We start from the raw sequence: 20139 nt of genomic DNA on the forward strand, positions 1-20139 counted from the left end.
CAAAGTTTTGGTTCAATGAACATTCCATTGAGGGACAGAAGTGGTTGTTAGAATGTGGTTGTTAGAATATCAGATGTTACCCTACTGTGCAAAAGTTCTTTCAGGAGTTACACCTAAAATGAACCTCCACCTGTGTAATGGTTGAGAAGACGTGAAAGCTTTCAGACCAGCTATATGTATGGAGATAACTAACAGCTGTCATCAGGAACCGCTCTGTTGACAGGTGATAACAAAACCTGATGCTCCTGATGCTAATAGTCATACAATAAGTGGAATTTGCCTCTAAGTGCAAGTAGAAGCAGAACTAATCCTGTTACATGGCCATGACAAAGCAGAGACAACAGGAGAAGAGAGGAAACCAGAGGGGGTGGAGATGAAGTGATGCTGAATAAGGCTGACACTGTGAAGATGAGGCCCTGAAAATGGAAGTCCATTAGTGTCTCTCCATCCTCTCCAGCAACACGTTTCAGTTGAGCCTCAGTGTGCAGACCGCAGATCCATGGATCTCAGCCTGCTGTAAATACTGTTTTCAGTGGACGTATCAATCTATCAGCCTGGACGTACACAGATACCTGTTCTGCCGCAGCAGGACATGGAGATCCAAGAGCAGTGGGGGTGGAGGGTGGAAAGAGAATGAACGAGAGAAGCAAGAGAGAGGGAGGTTAGGAAGGAATGGAACGAGAGAGAAGGAATTCTGGTACAGCTTGCCGCATTGTCAAGGACACACCAAGGGGAGATGGCGAGAGAGAGTGAGAGTGAGAGTGAGTGAGTTGGGTGGGGGGAGAAGGAGAAGGAGGTGGGATGTTTGAAAAGCAAGAGATTCTTTAAAGCGAATGGATGCAGGCATGGCTACTCAGCAGTTTTTCTTAAAGGGACAGTTCATCAAGAAATAAAAATCCTTGTCTTCATTTCCTCACCCTCCTGTTGTTCTAAACCTCTGTGACTTCTGTTGAACACAAAAGGATACATTTTAAAGATGTGCTGGTCGCTCTTTTCCATGCAGTTAAAATGAATGGGGACTGGAACTTTAGAGCTTCGATATAGTTACAAAATTATCATAAGAGGGTTTCACTTGACATTTGCTGTACATTATTCCGTGTGTTCTGAAGTCATAAAATAACTTTGTGAGGAACAGACTGAAATGTACTGATTTTGATTAATAGATTTTTTAATTGATAATCCCCTCTAGCAAGCTGCAGTTACTGAGTAAACTAGAGTCATAAATTAATCATTCGGTTTTGTAAGCTGGATCAGTCCAAATCATATGGATCAGATATGTGAATCAATCAGACAAATGACTGAAAATATCTGATTCAGGAAACCAATTCCTTCGCAAATCAGACCTAACTGCTTTTCTCATAAATGTGTCAAGGATAGCTAGGTGAGATTTTCAGCAAATAATGACTTACATTTCAGAATCTTTCTCTCTTCTGTTTGTCTCTGCAACCAGTTAGTGAGCAAACTAGATCAGTCTGATTCATGAACAAATCTGTCCAATCGATTCTGTGAATCAGATCAACTAATTCGTTTACAAATTTAAACCAATTTTCAAACAAGATTTTTTTTTAATCATAGAAAATATTTTTGTAAACAAAAATGATTCCTTCACTGATCAGACATAGCTGCCTTTCTCATGAATGTGCCAAGGAGACTAGGAAGATTTTTTTTCAGTCTTTCAGAAGTCTTTTTCTCTCACCATACTATCATATGACTCAAAAGACTTTGAAGACAGTGGACGATTTGTATGGATTACTTTATGATACTTTTGGTGTGCTTTTATGCCCTTGTTGACGCTTGAAAGGTCCCTATTCATTGTACTTCAATGGAATTTCTCTTCAAAGTATATATTTTTGTGTTTCATAGAAGAAATAACATAATACAGGTTTGGAACAGCAAGAGAGTGAGTAAATAATATTCAGTAAAATTTCACAATAAGTTCTCATTTTTAAAGGGGACCTATTATACCCCTTTTTACAAGATATAATATAAGTCGCAGGTGTCCCCAGAATGTGTCTGTAAAGATTTAGCTCAAAATACCCCAATGATCATTAATTGTACCATGTTGTAAATGCCCATTTTTGTGCATGTATCTTTTAAATGGAAAATATGAGCTGCTACCCCCCACTCGCTTTCCAGAAGAGGGGGGAGCCTTTACAGCTTGTGCCTCCAATACTCTGCCAAAAACTAAAACATCTCTATTGCAGTCACACTCATGTGACATTGCAGTTCTTCATCATCATGAAAGTTCATCTGCATGGGTTTCAAAGCCATATCAGTCTAAACTTCTTCTGATAAATGGTTTTCTGAGAGCACATATCTGAAGCTCAGAGAGCTGGATGCCAGACGGCACATCCCGTGAGTGTTAAACTAAGTTCCCTTTCAGTCGGTCATGTTTGACATACGTCAGGAGTGAACAGACGAATTGGGATATCGCATGAGAGCCCTATCACCTTCGAGTGTGTACTTAACGAGCCAATGAACATTGGCGCGTGAGATTTGCATGTCGCACTCTGCCCCGCAGAGCGGGTATAAATTTATGAGTACATGCAAGCGCACCTTTGTCTTTCAGGCACAGTGTTGCTGAATGTCTCTGGAGAATGTGACTTCAAGAGTGAGTAAACACAGAAGTGGAGAAGTTCTTAGTGTTGGCGGGAATGCACTACAGCTGCGACCGCACGCTCATGTGTCTCTACAGCTGTTTACAGCACGTTGCGTTGGCCGGTCCAAGAGAGTGAGAGCGTGCTGTCAGGCTGCACTATCTCCTACAGCAGCGCCGCGGCTGTTCCCCTGTGCGCTTCAGCACACCTAAAAGAGCTTTTTCCTTCCACTAAAAGAGTATACAGATGGACATTGCATCTTTGTCAAGATGTCGTTCCGCCTGTTTCTGGATGCGCATCATGTGTTTGGGCGTTCAGCACGCTGAAGCAGCTTTTGTGGTTAGCTCATGTTCTCACTGTGGGAACATGACTATCACAGTGTTGCGGTCCAGGCTTGCCTACCTCGGTTCTCGAGGCCAATGCCCCGATCTAGCGTTCCCTCTGGTGGAAACCAGGCAAGTGCTACTTTGGCGAATAGGCTGGGGGACCTGAGGATTACGTTTAGGGCTTCTCCGCCGAGACAACCTCTGCGGGCCCCTATTCCCTCCAGCACACTTCAGCTTGCCGTGCTGCCAGAAGAGTGTGCTGGTCCCTCCGTTGAGCGACCAGTCGTCTATTTTGGTGCACCTGCCGACGATCAGATGTCAATCGCGGCAACGGAAGGTGAGCTGTTGCCGGGAGATGACGACACAGCTGCATTGCCTCCTTCTGGGAGAGTAGTGTTGCCCGAGCCAGATCCTGAATTGGCAGCTACGCTTTCCCGGGCCCCCGAGTGGGTTGGGCTCAAGCAGAACCCTCCACCATGTCCCAAGTTCTCTCGGTTGGATGACTGGCTTCTCGGGGCGACCCGTGCTGGTTCTCAGAGCCCCGCCCTGCCCTGGTGCCATTCTTCCTGGAGCTGCATGAAGAGGTTACCGGTCGTGGAAACCCTGTTTCCTCTTTCGCCTTCACCACCCTGGATGGTGGGGAGGCCACCGTCGCGATGCAGCTGTGTCCGACGGCAGCCAATTGCAGGGGTAATCTGCGGCTCCCATCCAAGGCCTGTAAGTCCTGTCCAACCTAACGGACAAGGCTTACAGAGCTTGTGGATAGGCCACCTCTGCTCTCCATGCCATGCCACGCTTGTGCGCAACCTCCATGCCATGCTTGTGCGCCACCTATGGCTCAACCTGGCTGATATGAGGAAAACCGACAAGTTTCGGTTCCCCTGTGTCGCAGGTTGGCCTATTCAGCGAAGTGGTCGAGCGGACACGCAAGCTGCCCTGAGACAGGCGACCCGGAGGATCGGGAGATGATGAAGGCATTTTGCAGCCCTTACTTAATTGTACCCAAGAAAGCAGTGGGTTACGGCCAATCTCAATGGTTAATGGACCTGCGAGTCTTGAATCTGTCCCTTCACAGGCTGCCGTTCAAGATGTTGAAGCAGAAATGCATTTTCGAATGCATCCGTCCTCAAGATTGGTTTGCAGCAATAGACCTGAATGACACGTACTTTCATGTCTCGATTCTCCCTCGACACAGACCCTCTCTTCGATTCACTTTCGAGGGGCGGGCATATCAGTACAAGGTTCTACCCTTCGGGCTAGCCCTGACTTTCTCTTCAGGAAAGTCACAGAGGCGGCCATTTCTCCCATGAGAGAGCGTGGTGTTTACATTTTCAATGATCTCGACAACTGGCTCATCCTTGTCCAGTCAAGAGAGCCGTTGTGTGAACACCAGGGACATGGTGCTCAGTCACCTGAGCCAGTTGGGTCTTCGGGTCAACTGGGACAAGAGCAAACTCTCCCCTGTGCATAGGATCTCTTATCTCGGTATGAAGTTGGCGCGTCCAGTCAATGTTGAACTGCCTGAGTATGCCTCCACGGATGCCTCTACCACCGGATGGGGGGCCACGCACAACAGGTATGCAGTTTCGGGTCTGTGGACGGGGCCTCAACTGCAGTGGCACATCAACTGCCTCGAGTTGCTTGTACTACATGTCTTGCAGCACGTACTGGTCCATATGGACAGCATTGCGACCATTGTATACATCAACCATTAGGGTGGTCTACTCTCCCGTCGCATGTCGCAACTCGCCTTACATCTCCTCCTTTGGACTCAGAAGCATCTGAGGTCGCTTCGTGCCATTCATATTGCAGGCGTGCTCAACTGTTCAGCCGACGAGCTCTCACAGCAGCCTCTGCTTCCGGGAGAATGGAGACTCCATCCCCAGGCGGTCCAGCTGATATGGGACCTCCTCGGAGCCGCACAGGTAGACCTGTTTGCCTCTCAAGACTCTATCCATTGCCAGTGGTTTTATTCTATGACGAGGGCACCCTCGGCACAGAAGCAGTGGCTCACAGCTGGCCCCGGGGCCTACGCAAGTATGCATTTCCCCAGTTAGCCTTTCTTGCACAGACATTGTGAAAAGTCAGGGAGGATGAGGAGCAGGTCTTGCTGGTTGCACAGAATTGGCCCAACCAGACCTTATTCCCGGAACTGATGCTCCTCATGACAGCTCCTCTTTGGCCCATTCCTCTGGGGAAGGACCTTCTGACTCAGAGACGGGGCACCCTCAGGCACCCACGTCCGGACCTCAGGAAACTCCATGCCTGGTCCCTGGATGGGATGCTGAGGTTCTAGTGCTGTGTTCCAGTTCGTTTTTATTATGCCCTTCACTTGCTAACTTCCCTCCGTCTCGTTCACTCGGATGTGCGTCATTGCTTACGTTGCTCCAGTGCCCACTACTGGCGGAACCTTTGCAATGGACTTAACTGGAACGTCCTAAGCCCTTGATAACTTGGAATCCACAATGGAGTTTATTTATTATTATGTTTTTCCCTTACGAAATTGTTTAATGCAGCATTCTATAAGTATACAGGTGTGTTTGGGTTATTTTAAATGTTTTTAAAAATAATTAAAATATCATAGAGTTGTTTGTGGTGGGGTACATTAAACACGATATGTGGTGACGTCACAATCGTGTTGCATTGTGATATATGAAGCTGCCTGAAGTGTACATATGAAGTAGACTTGCTCCCTCTGTCAAAATCGAGGTCCATATAAACTTCCCTTGTCCACTTCACGAAGTGGAACGCACTTCAAAATGGTGGCATGGGGAAGTGCTTAGGGAAGTTCGCAAGTGTGTCTAAAAGTGGAGTGGAACGCAGCACAAGTGACCTACCACAGGGCGTGGTAGACACCACTTCCGCTAGAGCTCCCTCTACAAGGCACCTCTATGCATTGAAGTGGTACCTATTCATCGAATGGTGTTCTTCTCGACAGGAGAACCCCCGAGCTTGCTCGGTTAGGTCAGTGCTTTCCTTCCTGCAAGAAGGGTTGGAGGGAAGGCTGTCTCCCTCCACCCTTAAAGTGTATGTTGCCTCTATTTCCGCACATCCCAATGCAGCTGAAATCCGCCTCGTCTATACCCTCTTGGGATTTCCCTCTGGTGCTTACCGCACTGCAGAGACCACACTTCGATCCCTTGCAATCAGCTGAGTTAAAAACTCTGTCTATGAAAACAGTTCTCCTGGTTGCATTGGCTTCCATTAAGAGGGTAGGGGACCTGCACTACGACCTGCATTTTCGGTCGACGAAGCGGCCGACTCTCTCGTGGTCCTGAGACCGGATACGTGCCCAAGGTTCCCACCACTCCTTTTCAGGACCAGGTGGTGAACCTGCAAGCGCTGCCCTCCGAGGATGCAGACCCAGCCCTAGCTTTGCTCAGTCTGCGCTCTGCGGGTAAACATGGACAGAACGCAAAGCTTCAGGACCTCAGATCAGCTCATTGTCTGTTACGGAGGCCAGCAGAAGGGAAAGGCGTTCTCAAAGCAGAGGATGGCCCACTGGATAGTGGATGCTATCGCCTTGGCATACTAAACCCAAGGCATGCCTTGCCCGCTCGGGTTGACAGCTCACTCCACGAGAGTAGTAGCTTCTTCCTGGGCTCTGGCGCATGGCACCTCGCTGACAGATATATGTAGAGCTGGATGGTGGGCGATACCAAATACGTTCGCTAGATTTTTTAACGAACTATTGCGTGTAGAAATGGTTGCTTCCCACGTGCTCGCCCCTAGTGGCCAGTAACGCCTGGAGCCCTGCTTTTTTGTGTTTTTTCGCTTTTTCTGCGCCATTTCCCTCCTCGGAGTGGATAAGTGCACTATATGCTTCAGTAAGTTCCCTCTGGTGAACCCTGTTAAGTTCCTCCGCCACCCCTTTTGGCTTCAGACATTACTAGGCCAGCACTCTGCTACGTTGGCTGGGTGCCATATGTTGCGGCACCTACGGCGGCCCCATATGTGTATTCTTCCACGGCAAGGCTCGGCGAGCCCGTGTCTTTCCCTGGGCAGAGTCCACTCTGTCATCCCTGCCAGATGTTACCTCCCCTCTGTGGCCGGAGCCATCCCAGAGACATTCCATATGTGGCTCTGCCCTCTGTGTATTGCCACCTGTTACTTCCCTTCGGGCAGGAGGTAGTCTCCGTAGTGTTCCCCTTGGCACGCTTTCCCAGTGTTGTCCAAGTCTAGTTTCTGTCCTGCCACTGAGCGCGGGCCACTTGCTCGTCTCCTCAGTGAAAAACAAAGGCGGAGTGCGAAATGCCAATGTTCATTGGGTAATTTAGTACACACTGGAAGGTGATAGGGCTCTCATGCGATATCCCAATTCGTCGGTTCACTTTTGATGTACGTCTCCGTTCCCTCCTTCAGGGAACGAGGGTTACATGCGAAACCGAGACGTTCTCTTTCACATCTTATTGTGCTTAAACTGTCAAATTGCTGCACGACGAAACTGTCCCAATTCAAAGGCTCCTTCAAATACGGCCTCCAAATGCGTCTTTTGTTTCCCGTGAAATGAAGGATACAACAGATGGATCCTTCACGGTCTTGCCAACCCCAGAATTCATTGTGCGCCAGTGATGACAGGATTTTTTTAAAGAAATTGACAAATTAAATTTTTAAATGCAAGTATTAGGTTTAAACTTACCCAAGTAGGCTATACCGTCCTATTAAACAATGCTCAGTCCGACCTTCGTGGCCTTCGAAGGCGTGGACTTTGAAGTCCTGAGTCCTGAGACACTGGTTATGATTTATGGGTTTAAAAGTGGGGTGGATTTTTACCATTATAGGGTGGTTGTGTAGTGTACACAAACTGCCGACACACATTTATGTTCAAACACCATGTAAAAGTGAATTTTGCATAATAGGTCCGCTTTCAAATTAATAAGGCATTAGAAAACAATGAGCAATATTTCTTAAAACGTTTATTAATCTTTGTTAATGTAAATAAAAATATATTTTTTTGTTTTTTTAAGTTTTGTTCTTTGCTAAATAATGTGAATAAATGAAACCCTATTATAAAGTGTTACTGATTTAAAATTTTTAGGTGAATTATCACTTTAACACCTTCAGATGGCATGAGTTTGTCATCCTCATTCATCTTCTGTCCTTCCTGACTCTCTCTCTCTCTCGTACATCCACTTCTCATCTAGAGTGTTGTATAATCATGCATTCCGTAATGGTAATAGCAAGGTTTAGTGCTGAGTGCGGGTATGGAGTGACTGTGATCAGTGTATAACCCGCAGGTGCTCTTGTCAACAGTTGGACTAATGCTCTGACTCAGTCGCGATATACATACCAGCCCATACATTCCTCCTTTGTCCACTTAAAGTATTTTCTGGTTGGATTGTCCTGTCCTAATACGTCCCTGAAGCATGTTCACCGCACACACATGCACAATCATAGACTGACGTCAATAGTGCCTCATTCAGCTGAGCTGTAATGCTGTTTAACTCCGGGTGACTCTACTGACTTCAACACTGACTGAAAACATCATGAATTTTCTCTCCAGCTCTAAAAGACTCACTGTTGCCAAAAACAGCTTTCACAGTGGACCAATCAAAAATCTGTTATAAGTTTTGCATGGACTGCACCGAATCAATGACATCATCTGTAGCTGGGCGAAAAGGTGCCCGAAGACAGGAAGTTGAAGTACGGCACAATTTGTGCTTGATATCTTCATCGCCATGGAAACTGCACAAATCTATGAAAGAGAGAGTAAGAGAAAGACTCAGAAGTACTGAAAGACATAGATGGCTGGGGAAAGAGGAAGGGGGGAGGGGGGGGGCTGAGCACATTAAATGCAGTATGTCTCACGTCTTCATATCTATTTCTCATCATCCTTCCTGTCTTCTCTCAGCCCCTCATTCTATATAGGAGCCTTTTGAAATGAGCAGAAATATGCAATTAATTATTTACATCAGAAATTCAATATATGTGGCTCAGTCTGACTTGCATTGCCTCTTACTTTGGAACAATCTGCTTTAACAAATCGTTATGTTCTAATATATTGCGCTTGGGTCATTATTGTCAGTTGTTATCTTCTATTGTATCATACACACATGTGACGTTAGTGATCCTCATTTGAGTCTTTGAGATTGTAAGATGGCTAAATGTGTTTTTGAAGTGCGTGGTGATAATAGGAAAGGGAAACAGTGCATTTGCTATTAAAGGTGTCAATTAGCTCCATGGTGTATTTAAAGCTAGTGTGTGTGTTTGTGTGAAATGGTATTGGAGTTGTTCACAGTAGGAACCTGAACTCATATGAACTTTATTCATATGCACTTTCTTCTAGCTGTAAGGGTAGGTTTGGTCCATGGCATACTACTGAAAGAAGAGATCAAACAAAACTAGGGGCAGCATGATTCTCTGTGATTCTTTTTTTCTTCTTCAGAAAAGCACCATGTTAAATTCTGGTGACTTTAGAAACAGCATTTTTACATTTTCTTGAGCTGTATAGCTGTAACCTAAACAGTTGTACAAGTAATATTCACTTGATTTTGCAAATGGTCAGAAACTAAATAGGTAGTTTACTTTTTACACATTTGTTCAGATGCATCTTTCCAACTTCATGTGTTTATGTGTTTATATATTATAAAAACAATGTGTCCTGCATTGGGTGAAGCTGAATGCACAGGATGCTTTGAAACTCAAAAGGAAAGTCCCGGGCCCTGTGATGAGAGCGGCACACTAAGGTCCTCTATGGTACAGTATATCCTACTCATTAGTCTCCGCCTCAGGCGTCACACCCACAGACCATTGGCTGAATGTTTGATGCATATGGCACACAAAAATTGGAAAAACTTCTGGAGTTTCTAAGTCATCATCTGATTGGATGAATTCTACAGGATTTCTGGGAGACGTGTGTGTCGCATTCTTTAACAGTGTGCCTGGAAACAAAGCCGTTGTGATGCCAAAACCCCTCATGGAAGAAAAAAGTTTACAAATGTGACAATTAGCGCTTATCAGGGTCAACCAAACTGAATGTTCACAGCATAGACTGTTTAAAATACATCCAATAGTTTTAGACAGCAGTCTGTTATTGTAGTTACATGTTCACGACCCTAAACATGACGCATTTGAACAAATCAAACTGTGATTGGTGTTTTTTTATGTCTGTCAGACGGCCTGTGAGAAAAGCAGCTATGGAAACCTTCTGTCGACCGTCTGAAGGTCTGGCTATACAATACTCATTGGCCTGGGAGAGAGGGTGCCCACCATTAAAAAAATTGTGATTACCCTGGTTTGACTCTTCTTCCTTTCCTTTCAGGTTTGTCAGATAACCCGGCAGATCTGGAGAAGCGCAGACAGACATTTGGACAAAACTTCATACCCCCGAAAAAGCCCAAGACCTTCCTTCAGCTGGTGTGGGAGGCATTACAAGACGTCACCCTCATCATCCTGGAGATTGCAGCCATCATCTCTCTCGGCCTGTCCTTCTATCAACCACCCGGACACGAGGCTGAGGGTGAGAGAGAGAGGGAAGCTATGAGAGAGAAAGACAGGAATGTTATAGAGATGAGGTGTGTAGAGGAAGGGAGTTAAAGGAATGGTGTGGGTCGAGGGAGGAGGCAATGACGGATAGAGAGTGGGAGGGAAGAGAGAGAACTGAATCAAGGGAGTGTGGGAGGAAAAAGGTGAGAATGAAGGTGAGAAAATGGACTGAGAAAAGAGGATGTCAAGCAGGAATGCAGAAAAAGAGAGAAAATAAGAGGGAGGAGTTTAAGGGTACTTGGGGAAAAATAAACAGTACAACATGTTGTGTGGAAAAGAATTCTGACAGTGCTGCATAATGTAAACATCACTCTGCATAAATAAGGGATAATGTACAACAAGCCAATCATTATAAAATATAAAATAAACCCTGGCACGTTAATCAGATCTCTGAAGATCTCCCTTTTTTTTTTATTACTGTAGGCCTACATTGTCCCATTAATTACATGGCAGTTTACCAATTAAAGGGGGGGTAAACACACAGTTTCAGCCAATCTCATGTTAATCTTGAGTACCTATAGAGTAGTATTGCATCCTTCATATCTCAAAAAGCCCAGAACTGAAACTCAGACACGCTCGCCAGACAAACGCTCTACCACTGGACCCTGAATCTATGTAAAGAATCTCGGGACTGACATTATTGTACTATGCTATAGTTAGGAGATGTAACGTTAAGGATGAAACTATCACGTGAAAAGTTACTTCTCATGACTTCCCCCACTCACCCACTTTTTAAAACAAATTTACACCACTGCATCGCATTATGGAAAACTTCTGATTCACTATACGTTTGTGTTGTATACATTGTATGCACTTACCCGCCGATTGCCAACAAAACACAGGCATTTGATGCATTTTCACTCACCGCCTGCAAAGATCTGCAAATCCAACGGGCCTTGCTTATAAAACATTAGTCACCGAAAATGCCAGCAACACACTTAAAAAACAAACTGCATACACTGTTCCCTTAACACTGGGTTCTTTGGGAAACTGAACAGGGTTATCTTTCCCGCACAAGGGCTTAAAAACGGAAAAAAATATCAATCGGTTCACTCCGAGCAGAATCGATATTATAGCGTTTCCGTTTTTGCGTTCCTCAATAAACATTACTGTTCCGAAAACGGTTTGATAAGAAAAAATACCGGTTAATAAAGTTATTTTAATTTGGCCTATACTTTAAACAAATATGTATAAATAGACTTATTTTCACTCAATAATAATATAACGCATGGTAATTAAAATTGAATATTTATTTCATAACATTTTTAAAACCAGAAATACATGCATTAATTACAAAGCATAAACAGCGGACCGTTAATGGAGCGTTAGACAATCTAAAGTGGCCCTCTTATGCCGAATTATTTTCAGAAGAGTGATAACATTCTTTGTACATAACTTTTTTCCAACATGACTTGTTTTAAAAATTGCATGAATAAAGAATAAATAAACTGGATATGCTCTTTTAATGCACCGTCAACTGCTAATTTCAAAGCAAACACTGCGCAACACGTCCTTGCATCACATAATAAAATTCAGTCAGCTAATAAAGCTTGATCATTTAATGCAATATAACATACCATTTAATACGAAGCATCAACCGTCTATATAGAAAACATTGACCTGTCCTGTATTGGCAATCTGAAAGACTATAGGAAAAATGTTTGATAGATGCTAGTAGCCTGCTTGGACAGGCTTAAACAAAATCCATAAACTAGCCTAAATCAGTCTATTTGAGCTTAAAGTCCGTACTGCTTATTTAAACGTTCGAAAAGAATGTCCTTCAATACCTGCGCTTTCATTGTAGACCTCAGCGGGGAAAGAAATGTACTTGAGGCATGAAAATGCGCGCTCTGCACTGACTTGCTTACCGGTAGATTCATAGATGACTGGTGCGCGGGCATTTCACTCACGCTTGATCCGTCAACGTCACATGCTGTACTCATTTCACCCCCCCCCCCCCCCCCAATTGAATAAAGGTACATTAAAGCAGCACTAGGTAACTCTTCAGCCTTCATAATATATTTTCAAGACTCTTGTGATGATACATCGACTTACAATAGGTTGAATGACACGTCTGCCATAGCCTGACGGGGTCTGTATCTTTTTTAATCGTACTTTTAAACTTCGGGTTTCGGGTAGTAACCCGAGAACAAAAAGAACTACAAAATTCGACTGCTTTACGGCATATACGTCACTTCCACCACCACCCCCACTTCCTTAAATTCGGAGGTGCGAGCCCGAGCCCAACTATCGTTTGTTTGTTTGCCAGATGTTATAGTCATGGCCGAAGCAGCACAGAAAAATAAGAAAGCAAAGGTTTTCTCGGAGGAAAGCAAAAAGTGGACACGAGAAAGTGATCGGATTAAAGGCAGGACGAGGATCAACATTTGGCCAGCGTTTGCTCGTTGGCGTGAGCTGAAGGAGGAGGGGCTTCATTCTTGCAAGTAAATACATAAGACGTACAAAATCATATTTTAGGATACCTAACATGTCTGTGATATTTGTTTATTTGTCTTGCCTCAAGCTATGATGCAAATCGATTTTGCTTGATATTATAATATTGACAATATATGGTTATTACCTAACTCTCAAACATTGAATTGAAGTATCATATAGATTCCGTAAAACGGTAACCAATAGACTAGGCTACTATAATGACGCTGGCTTGTAAACGTGAGCATCGCGATCATTTGGCGTTTGAAAAAAAATAAAACCCATGAAATTAAATTCATATGACATGCTGAAACATATACCACTGTACCTTGGATGAAGACATTTCACACGCGATGCAAGCAGAACACCTGCATGTGAACTCCTCCTGCAGTGTTCAGGGCTATCATAGTTGTCATGTCAACAAATGCACATGTGCATCCCCTGACAGAGTTTACGACAGTAGTAGAGGACAATACTGTTTCCCAACTGTAGGGGGACCCCGAGAGCAAAACCTACCTAGTGCTGCTTTAAATATGGATTTTAATTCAAGTAAAGGCTGCATTTATTTGATAAAAAATACAGTACAGTAATATTGTAAAAAAAAATGTTTTATATGTTTTAAAATCAAATTTATTCCAGCGATGGTAAAGTTGAATTTTCAGCATCATTACTCTATAGTCTTCTGTGTCACATGATCCAGCTTTACTACAGTCTGCTAATCATTTTGAGCTGAAAGAAGGCGCGGAGTGAAATGATGTTGCTTCTGTAATATATGTTATGTTTAAAATATATGTTATGCCTTTGATGTGGTTTAAACAACATTAATAATGATCATATTTCTATGATGAATAATAATTACACAAAGTGGTTTTCTATAGGACTAATTCACAAATATAGACCAAAAACACATAAAGTTGTCTCAGTTGATATTCATTTTCCTAAATAAAATGATATATTAAAAGTTCAAAACAATGCTGCGCATACGTGTTGCGGACCGTCGCATTGGTGACATTACCAATTACCAAAGTGTTGCCATTTCTTTTGTGTATCATGTATTGCAAGCAAAAGCGAAACTAAACTGAACCCCAGGTCACACGGAACATTTATCAGCTCGGCTCAAAACACACCACAGCGTAAAAGAAATGTATTTGCTGACCATCTCAATCACGCGACCACTACACATGGCTGTGAGATTCAGTGAAAAGTGTTGCAGTTCGGTGCAGAGTTCTTCGACTTCAATACAAACCGCAAAACAAATGCCTCGTGATTTTAGTTTAAAGCCAGATAAAACAGCTCTGACATTCTCAACATTGACGTGGAAAACAGGAGGAACATTGAGCCACATTGATACAGTTAGAATGCTTCGCCTACATTTACCATAATTTACTGTAATAACACTAATTTAAACCATGGGACTTTCATTAAAAAAAATACCATAAATACCATATACTGTAGTTAGGTAGTGAGGCTCAGTGTGTAGATTTACCAGTGGTTAACATTATCTAAATATTATAGGAGACCACATTTTTACCCTTTAAAATGTTATCCTATAAATTGAGGGTGTTACAATTTTACAGATGTTACTGTTTTTGTTAAAGCTGCTGTCCGTAACTTTTTTTATGTTCAAGATTTACAAAAAATATATAAGAATGTACAACATGAATCGATTTTCCAAACCGTGTTTTTGTCTAACCGTGAATCATTATGGTACACTTATAATAAGTGTTTATATTGGGACTATTTCAGACCGGTCTGGTAGGAACAGCCTCGGAGGAGCACAGTCCCTGTGTGACTCGCCATAGACATAAACAGAGAGAAGTAGCTCCAGCTGCAATGTTCTTCTGCAAGACGCATGCAGTTCTTTTTATTAACCGCTAGAGCACAAAAAGTTACGGACTGCAGCTTTAATGAAAATACATATGCATCTTAACTCAAGCTACTGTCAAATGTGCATTTCTAAGAGACAAAACGTTTAATATTAATTTGTGAACTGTTTACGTTTGGCAAATGTTGTCATGTTCCGATGATAAAATCCAGTTTTAACAGTTATGTACCTAAATATTTGACTGCTCGATACTGCTATTGATCAATCAGAATCAAGTATGCCAGACAGGCATGAAATAGCGACCTTAACCCTCTGCAGGTTGTGGAAACGTGTCAGGGGGAGCTGAAGACGAGGGGGAGGCAGAGGCAGGATGGATTGAAGGTGCAGCCATCCTGCTATCCGTCATTTGTGTGGTGCTGGTTACCGCTTTCAACGACTGGAGTAAAGAGAAACAGTTCCGGGGACTGCAGAGCCGCATCGAGCTGGAGCAGCGATTCGCTGTGGTGCGCAATGGAAACGTCATCCAGATCCCCGTTGCTGAGATGGTGGTTGGGGACATGGCACAGGTCAAATATGGTGAGTTTCCTGTTCTGCTGAGCCCAGAGAATTGAATGAATGCTGAGAATTAGGCTTAACTCATCTAATATGAGGAAGGTGTGGATTAACACAGAAATCTTTTTAGAGTGATGTTCACTCATTTCATGTTCATTTCCACAAATCACAGTGGAAACTCATTTGTTGATAATGTACCCTGTGTAATACAGCATTATTGGTAAGAACAGTTAATGCTTTTTGGGATATTAAGGTAAGGATGCCCTGCTGATCACGTGATGTTTATTTGTCCTACTTTCATTTCCTCTCTCAGGTGACCTCCTACCTGCTGATGGGATCCTGATTCAGGCAAATGACCTGAAAATCGACGAGAGCTCATTAACTGGTGAATCAGACCATGTGCGGAAGTCGGCCGACAAGGACCCCATGCTTCTCTCTGGTAAGCGCTGCGTACATGTGTGGTCACAGATGTTGCTAAACCCTATTTAATGGGGGCTTCAACATCTCTTCCCCCTAAAAAATCACCTGTGATGGTGTGATCTGCAAGATATCTTACGTAATTTCACCATGATTCTTCTCCGTATCCAAGTTCGAAAAATTGAAGGTTCCTTACGTATAAGCATTATCTCCATCCCATCTCCCATGCAAATGTTCTCTGTTCCAAATAGGGCAGAACGATATATCAAAATGAAATAGATATTGCAAAATGGCTTAGTGCAAATATAAAATTTGTAAAGGATTTTCTGCGTCTCTGTTCACAGTAAAGCCACTCTGAGATGCTGAAATATCATATCATGAGCTGCACATATGTATAAACGGTGTATGTTCGTATTTCTAATTTTGTTTAACCCCTTAACTGTCACCCCCTTTTTGAGAACAGACATGAAAATGCTCTATCCAAACTTAAATGGTTGTAATTTAGGAATGCTTTGAATATAGAATCTATGAATCTTTGAATATATACGTAAATTTGGTCTTGTTTTAAAGAAGACACTCTGCAGATTATTGCTAAAGTGAAAGCAGTTCAAAAGTGAAAATGAAAGCTTTAATTTACTGTACATGAAATGTACTGTACAAAATATTTTATATCAAATATATATTTTACAAAATCATATTTACTCTAAAATTACTATTAAATCAAAGCCATATGTCTAACCAAGTTGTGTTCCAAATGTGAGGTTATCACAAAAATTGAAGTTCCAATGAGGTTTTGTTTAGGCGCTGTACCAAAAGTATCCACCGGGTGTTAGCCACATTCCATTTATTTTATTTTATTTTTTAATGTGTTCTCTTGTAACAAATTGATAAATTCCTATCCAAATTTCACTTCTATCACAAAACAGACACTGTTTTGTGATAGAAGTGAAATTTGGATAGGAATTTATCAATTTGTTAGACAAATATGGAACCTTGAGACTCAGACCTTTCCGACGATATGTGTTTTGTCAAGATTAGAAAAGGTTTTATTTATAGCTAGTAGTTAAAATAAATAGTTGCAATATCGAAAAGAATTTAGAGTACTGTTTCCATGGTAATGCAAAGTTTTCACAGGATGAATTTTAAGTTCATAAGCTTTCGAATGATACCTAATTTATGATAATTACTAAAATATGTGAAATGAAAAAAGGCAATAAATAAAAAGAGCACCAAGCGTCCCGCTAGTGGTGACAACTAAGGGGTTAATATCTGTATTTATTATAACTACAATAGAAATATTAAATAGTTGTTATTTTTATAGTTATTTTTATAGTAACAGAGAGCTGCATGGATGATGTCAAAACCCGGAAGACTAAGGCAGACAGAATGCGTTTTTAAGGTTTGAAAACACGAGGCGCACTGCACTGCCTTTTATTGGTCGACGTTTTTCAATTTAGAAAATAGCAGTGCGCTGCGTTTTTTTTTTATGTTACTAGGAAACATTTATGTTATGCAGCCCGAATCAGCTGTCCTGTCAGTCTCATCAAGGTAACTGTCACCACAACGGAAGGCCCGCTTCTCCATTCATTTTTTTTTCAACTTCAGGCGCTCAGAGCGCTCCTTCTAAAACGCAGGCGTTTAAAACCATAGGCTGTAAAAAAATATAGACATAGTGTCCGTAACGTCACCCATAGGATTCTGAAGAGCAGTTTTGAAGCGTAAAGTAGGGTCGAGCTGGCCGTTGCCATCTTGGCAGCGCGTCATTGTGCGTCACTCCCGGATAACAGAAAATGGGCAAAGAGGCGGGACGTGGGTGGAGCTGAAGTGACGCGATGACTAACAGACTGCAGATAAATGGCTAGCCACCTGTCATTCAAAGTGGCCACGCCCTTAATTATGCAGAACTTTAAGGGTTTATATAATGTAAACGAATGAGTTATAAAAAAATTCACCCCCCTAACAGTTGTCATGAAGGGCAAAATTAGCCATATAGACCAAAACCACAATTTGTACCAGGCTGTAAACATGTTTTTTCTGCTGTAAAGTTGGGCTTTTTAACATGAAGCTCAATGAGATTCTGCTCCCTTCTGTGGCCTGTCCCTAGCGACCAATCGATGAATTGCAGTTTAATTCACTTCCGTATTGGCTTCAAGAGAAACTGCGGGAGGTTACCGCTTGTTTAAAATGCGAGGCATAAGCACAAGCATAACGCCCATAACACTCTCTGCCATCAGAAATCTATTAAAAAAAGGCACCTCTAGCTGCAAAAACGCATTCTGTGTGATCAGGGCCTAATTCACCCCTGGTTCCCTCGAGATTTTCCTATGGGTTTTTTCAAGTTATGGGCTCTGGCTTGTCCAATCAAGGAAATTCACAGAGTTGTCCCGTAGCCACTCCTTTGTTATGATGGCTGTGTGCTTAGGGTCGTTGTGTTGGAAGATGAACCTTTGCCCCAGTCTGAGGTCCAGAGCGCTCTTGAGCAGGTTTTCATCAAGGATGTCTCTGTACATTGCTGTATTCATCTTTCCCTTGATCCTGACTAGTCTTCTAGTTCCTGCCTCTGAAAAACATCCACCACCATGCTTCACTGTAGGGATGGTATTGGCCAGGTGATGAGCAGTGCCTGGTTTCCTCCAAGCATGACACTTGCTATTCAGGCCAAAGAGTTTCTTTGTTTCATCAGATCAAACATTTTTGTTTCTTATGGTCTGAGAGTCCTTCAGGCGCCTTTTGGCAAACTCCAAATTTGGCAAACGTCTGTGCCTTTTACTAAGATGTGGCTTCCGTCTGGCACACTAATCATACAGGCCTGATTGGTGGAGTGCTGCAGAGATGGTTGTTCTCCTGGAAGGTTCTGCTCTCTCCACAGAGAAACGCTGGAGCTCTGTTAGAGTGACCATTGAGTTCTTGATCACCTCCCTGACTAAGGCCCTTCTCCCCCATTCGCTCAGTTTGGCCAGGCGGTCAGCTCTAGGAAGATTCCTGGTGGTTCCAAACTTCTTCCATTTACGGATGATGGAGGCCACTGTGCTCATTGGGACCTTCAATGCTGCAGAAATTTTTTCTGTACCCTTCCCCAGATCTGTGCCACGACACAATCCTGTCTTGGAGGTCTACAGGTCTACATTTCTTGGACTTCATGGCTTGGTTTGTGCTCTGACATGCACTGTTAACTGTGGGACCTTATATAGAGCTTTATAGACCTTATATGTGTGCCTTTCCAAATCATGTCCAATCAACTGAATTTACCACTAGTGGACTCCAATCAAGTTGTAGAAATATCTCAAGAATGATCAGTGGAAACAGGATGCACCTGAGCTCAATTTTGAGTGTCATGGCAAAGGCTGTGAATACTGAGAATGTGATTTTTTTCCCCCATAAAAAAAAACACAACAAAAAAAAAACATTGCAAAGATTTCAAACAAACTTCTTTCACATTGTCATTATTGGGTATTGTTTATAGAATTTAGAGGAAAATAATGAATTGCATACATAACAAAATGTGGAAAAAGTGAAGTGCTGTGAATACTTTTCCGGATGCTCTGTATATCAGCATTACTGATGTACATCTTACTGAGAGATGCAATTTTGTTTGATTACTTAAAAAAAATTAAAGTCTTAAAGTGACTTTAAGTCACTTGGATTGCTTGAATTGCTTACATCACCTTAAAGATTCTACCTTGTTAAGGCCTGTTCACACCAAGGTAGATAACTATAACTATAATTTAATAATCGTCTAATTCTACGAGAATGGGCAAATCCACACCACATAACAAAAACGATTGATGGAATCACTTTCAGAATGTTTATTATTCACTAGCTGATGAATGATAAATTCGTTGACCGCCAATCATAATCCATCCTGTTTTAAAGAGCTTGAGCATTTAAAGTGGCTGGAGACATCATTGCAGCTTCCACTGTAATAAACAGAACGTTACCATGTGTTGATGTGGACACTAATATAGTTATCTTTATTACAGGCCTTTTATATTGGTAGAAAAGTCACTGTGCATTAAAAGTGATGAAATTATAAGTAAAATCATTGTTTAAAGGTTGATGCCATCACTCTACTTGAGACTGGTCAGCTTTCTTAAAAGTGTCTGAAGTGGCTTTGTATTCTGCTCTCGGCTGTGCTCCTTCAGCTGTCAGTCAGCGGGCACAAAGCATGCTCGGAGCATCCGCATTCTGTGTGTCAGAATAACTGAGATGCTGCAGTGGCATCCAGATGTTGTTAATTAGATCTGAGAATCTCTGTTTCCTGCTGTGAGCACTGGTGCATGCCCTCTCCCTTCCTCCATGCTATTCTTAGACACTTGGGATGATAACTCCATTCTCTTTATGAGGCTGTCCTGCTCTACTGATGATATTATTGAATAATATCCCAATGATATTTCTGTGAAGTTGATGTATGGAGGCTGTTGTTGTGTGCGGTCTGGTGTCTGTGTAAGTCAAATGCTAATGGCGAACTTCAGCAGACCAGCTTGTCTATATTTGCAGATATATA

At 42.6% G+C, this 20139-nt stretch overlaps 1 protein-coding gene across 1 annotated transcript in view; it reads left to right on the forward strand.

The window, feature by feature from the left end:
• Positions 1–20139, forward strand: part of atp2b3b (ATPase plasma membrane Ca2+ transporting 3b) — a 66795-nt gene that overhangs the window by 13751 nt on the left and 32905 nt on the right. The window contains exons 3-5 of the mRNA XM_079802127.1: positions 10185–10382; positions 14985–15242; positions 15532–15657. Of these exons, the coding sequence (XP_079658253.1) occupies positions 10185–10382; positions 14985–15242; positions 15532–15657 (582 nt within the window). The remainder of the gene's footprint in view (positions 1–10184; positions 10383–14984; positions 15243–15531; positions 15658–20139) is intronic.

Source organism: Gobio gobio (assembly GCF_949357685.1).
Source record: "Gobio gobio genome assembly, chromosome: 21".
Classification (NCBI taxonomy): domain Eukaryota; kingdom Metazoa; phylum Chordata; class Actinopteri; order Cypriniformes; family Gobionidae; genus Gobio; species Gobio gobio.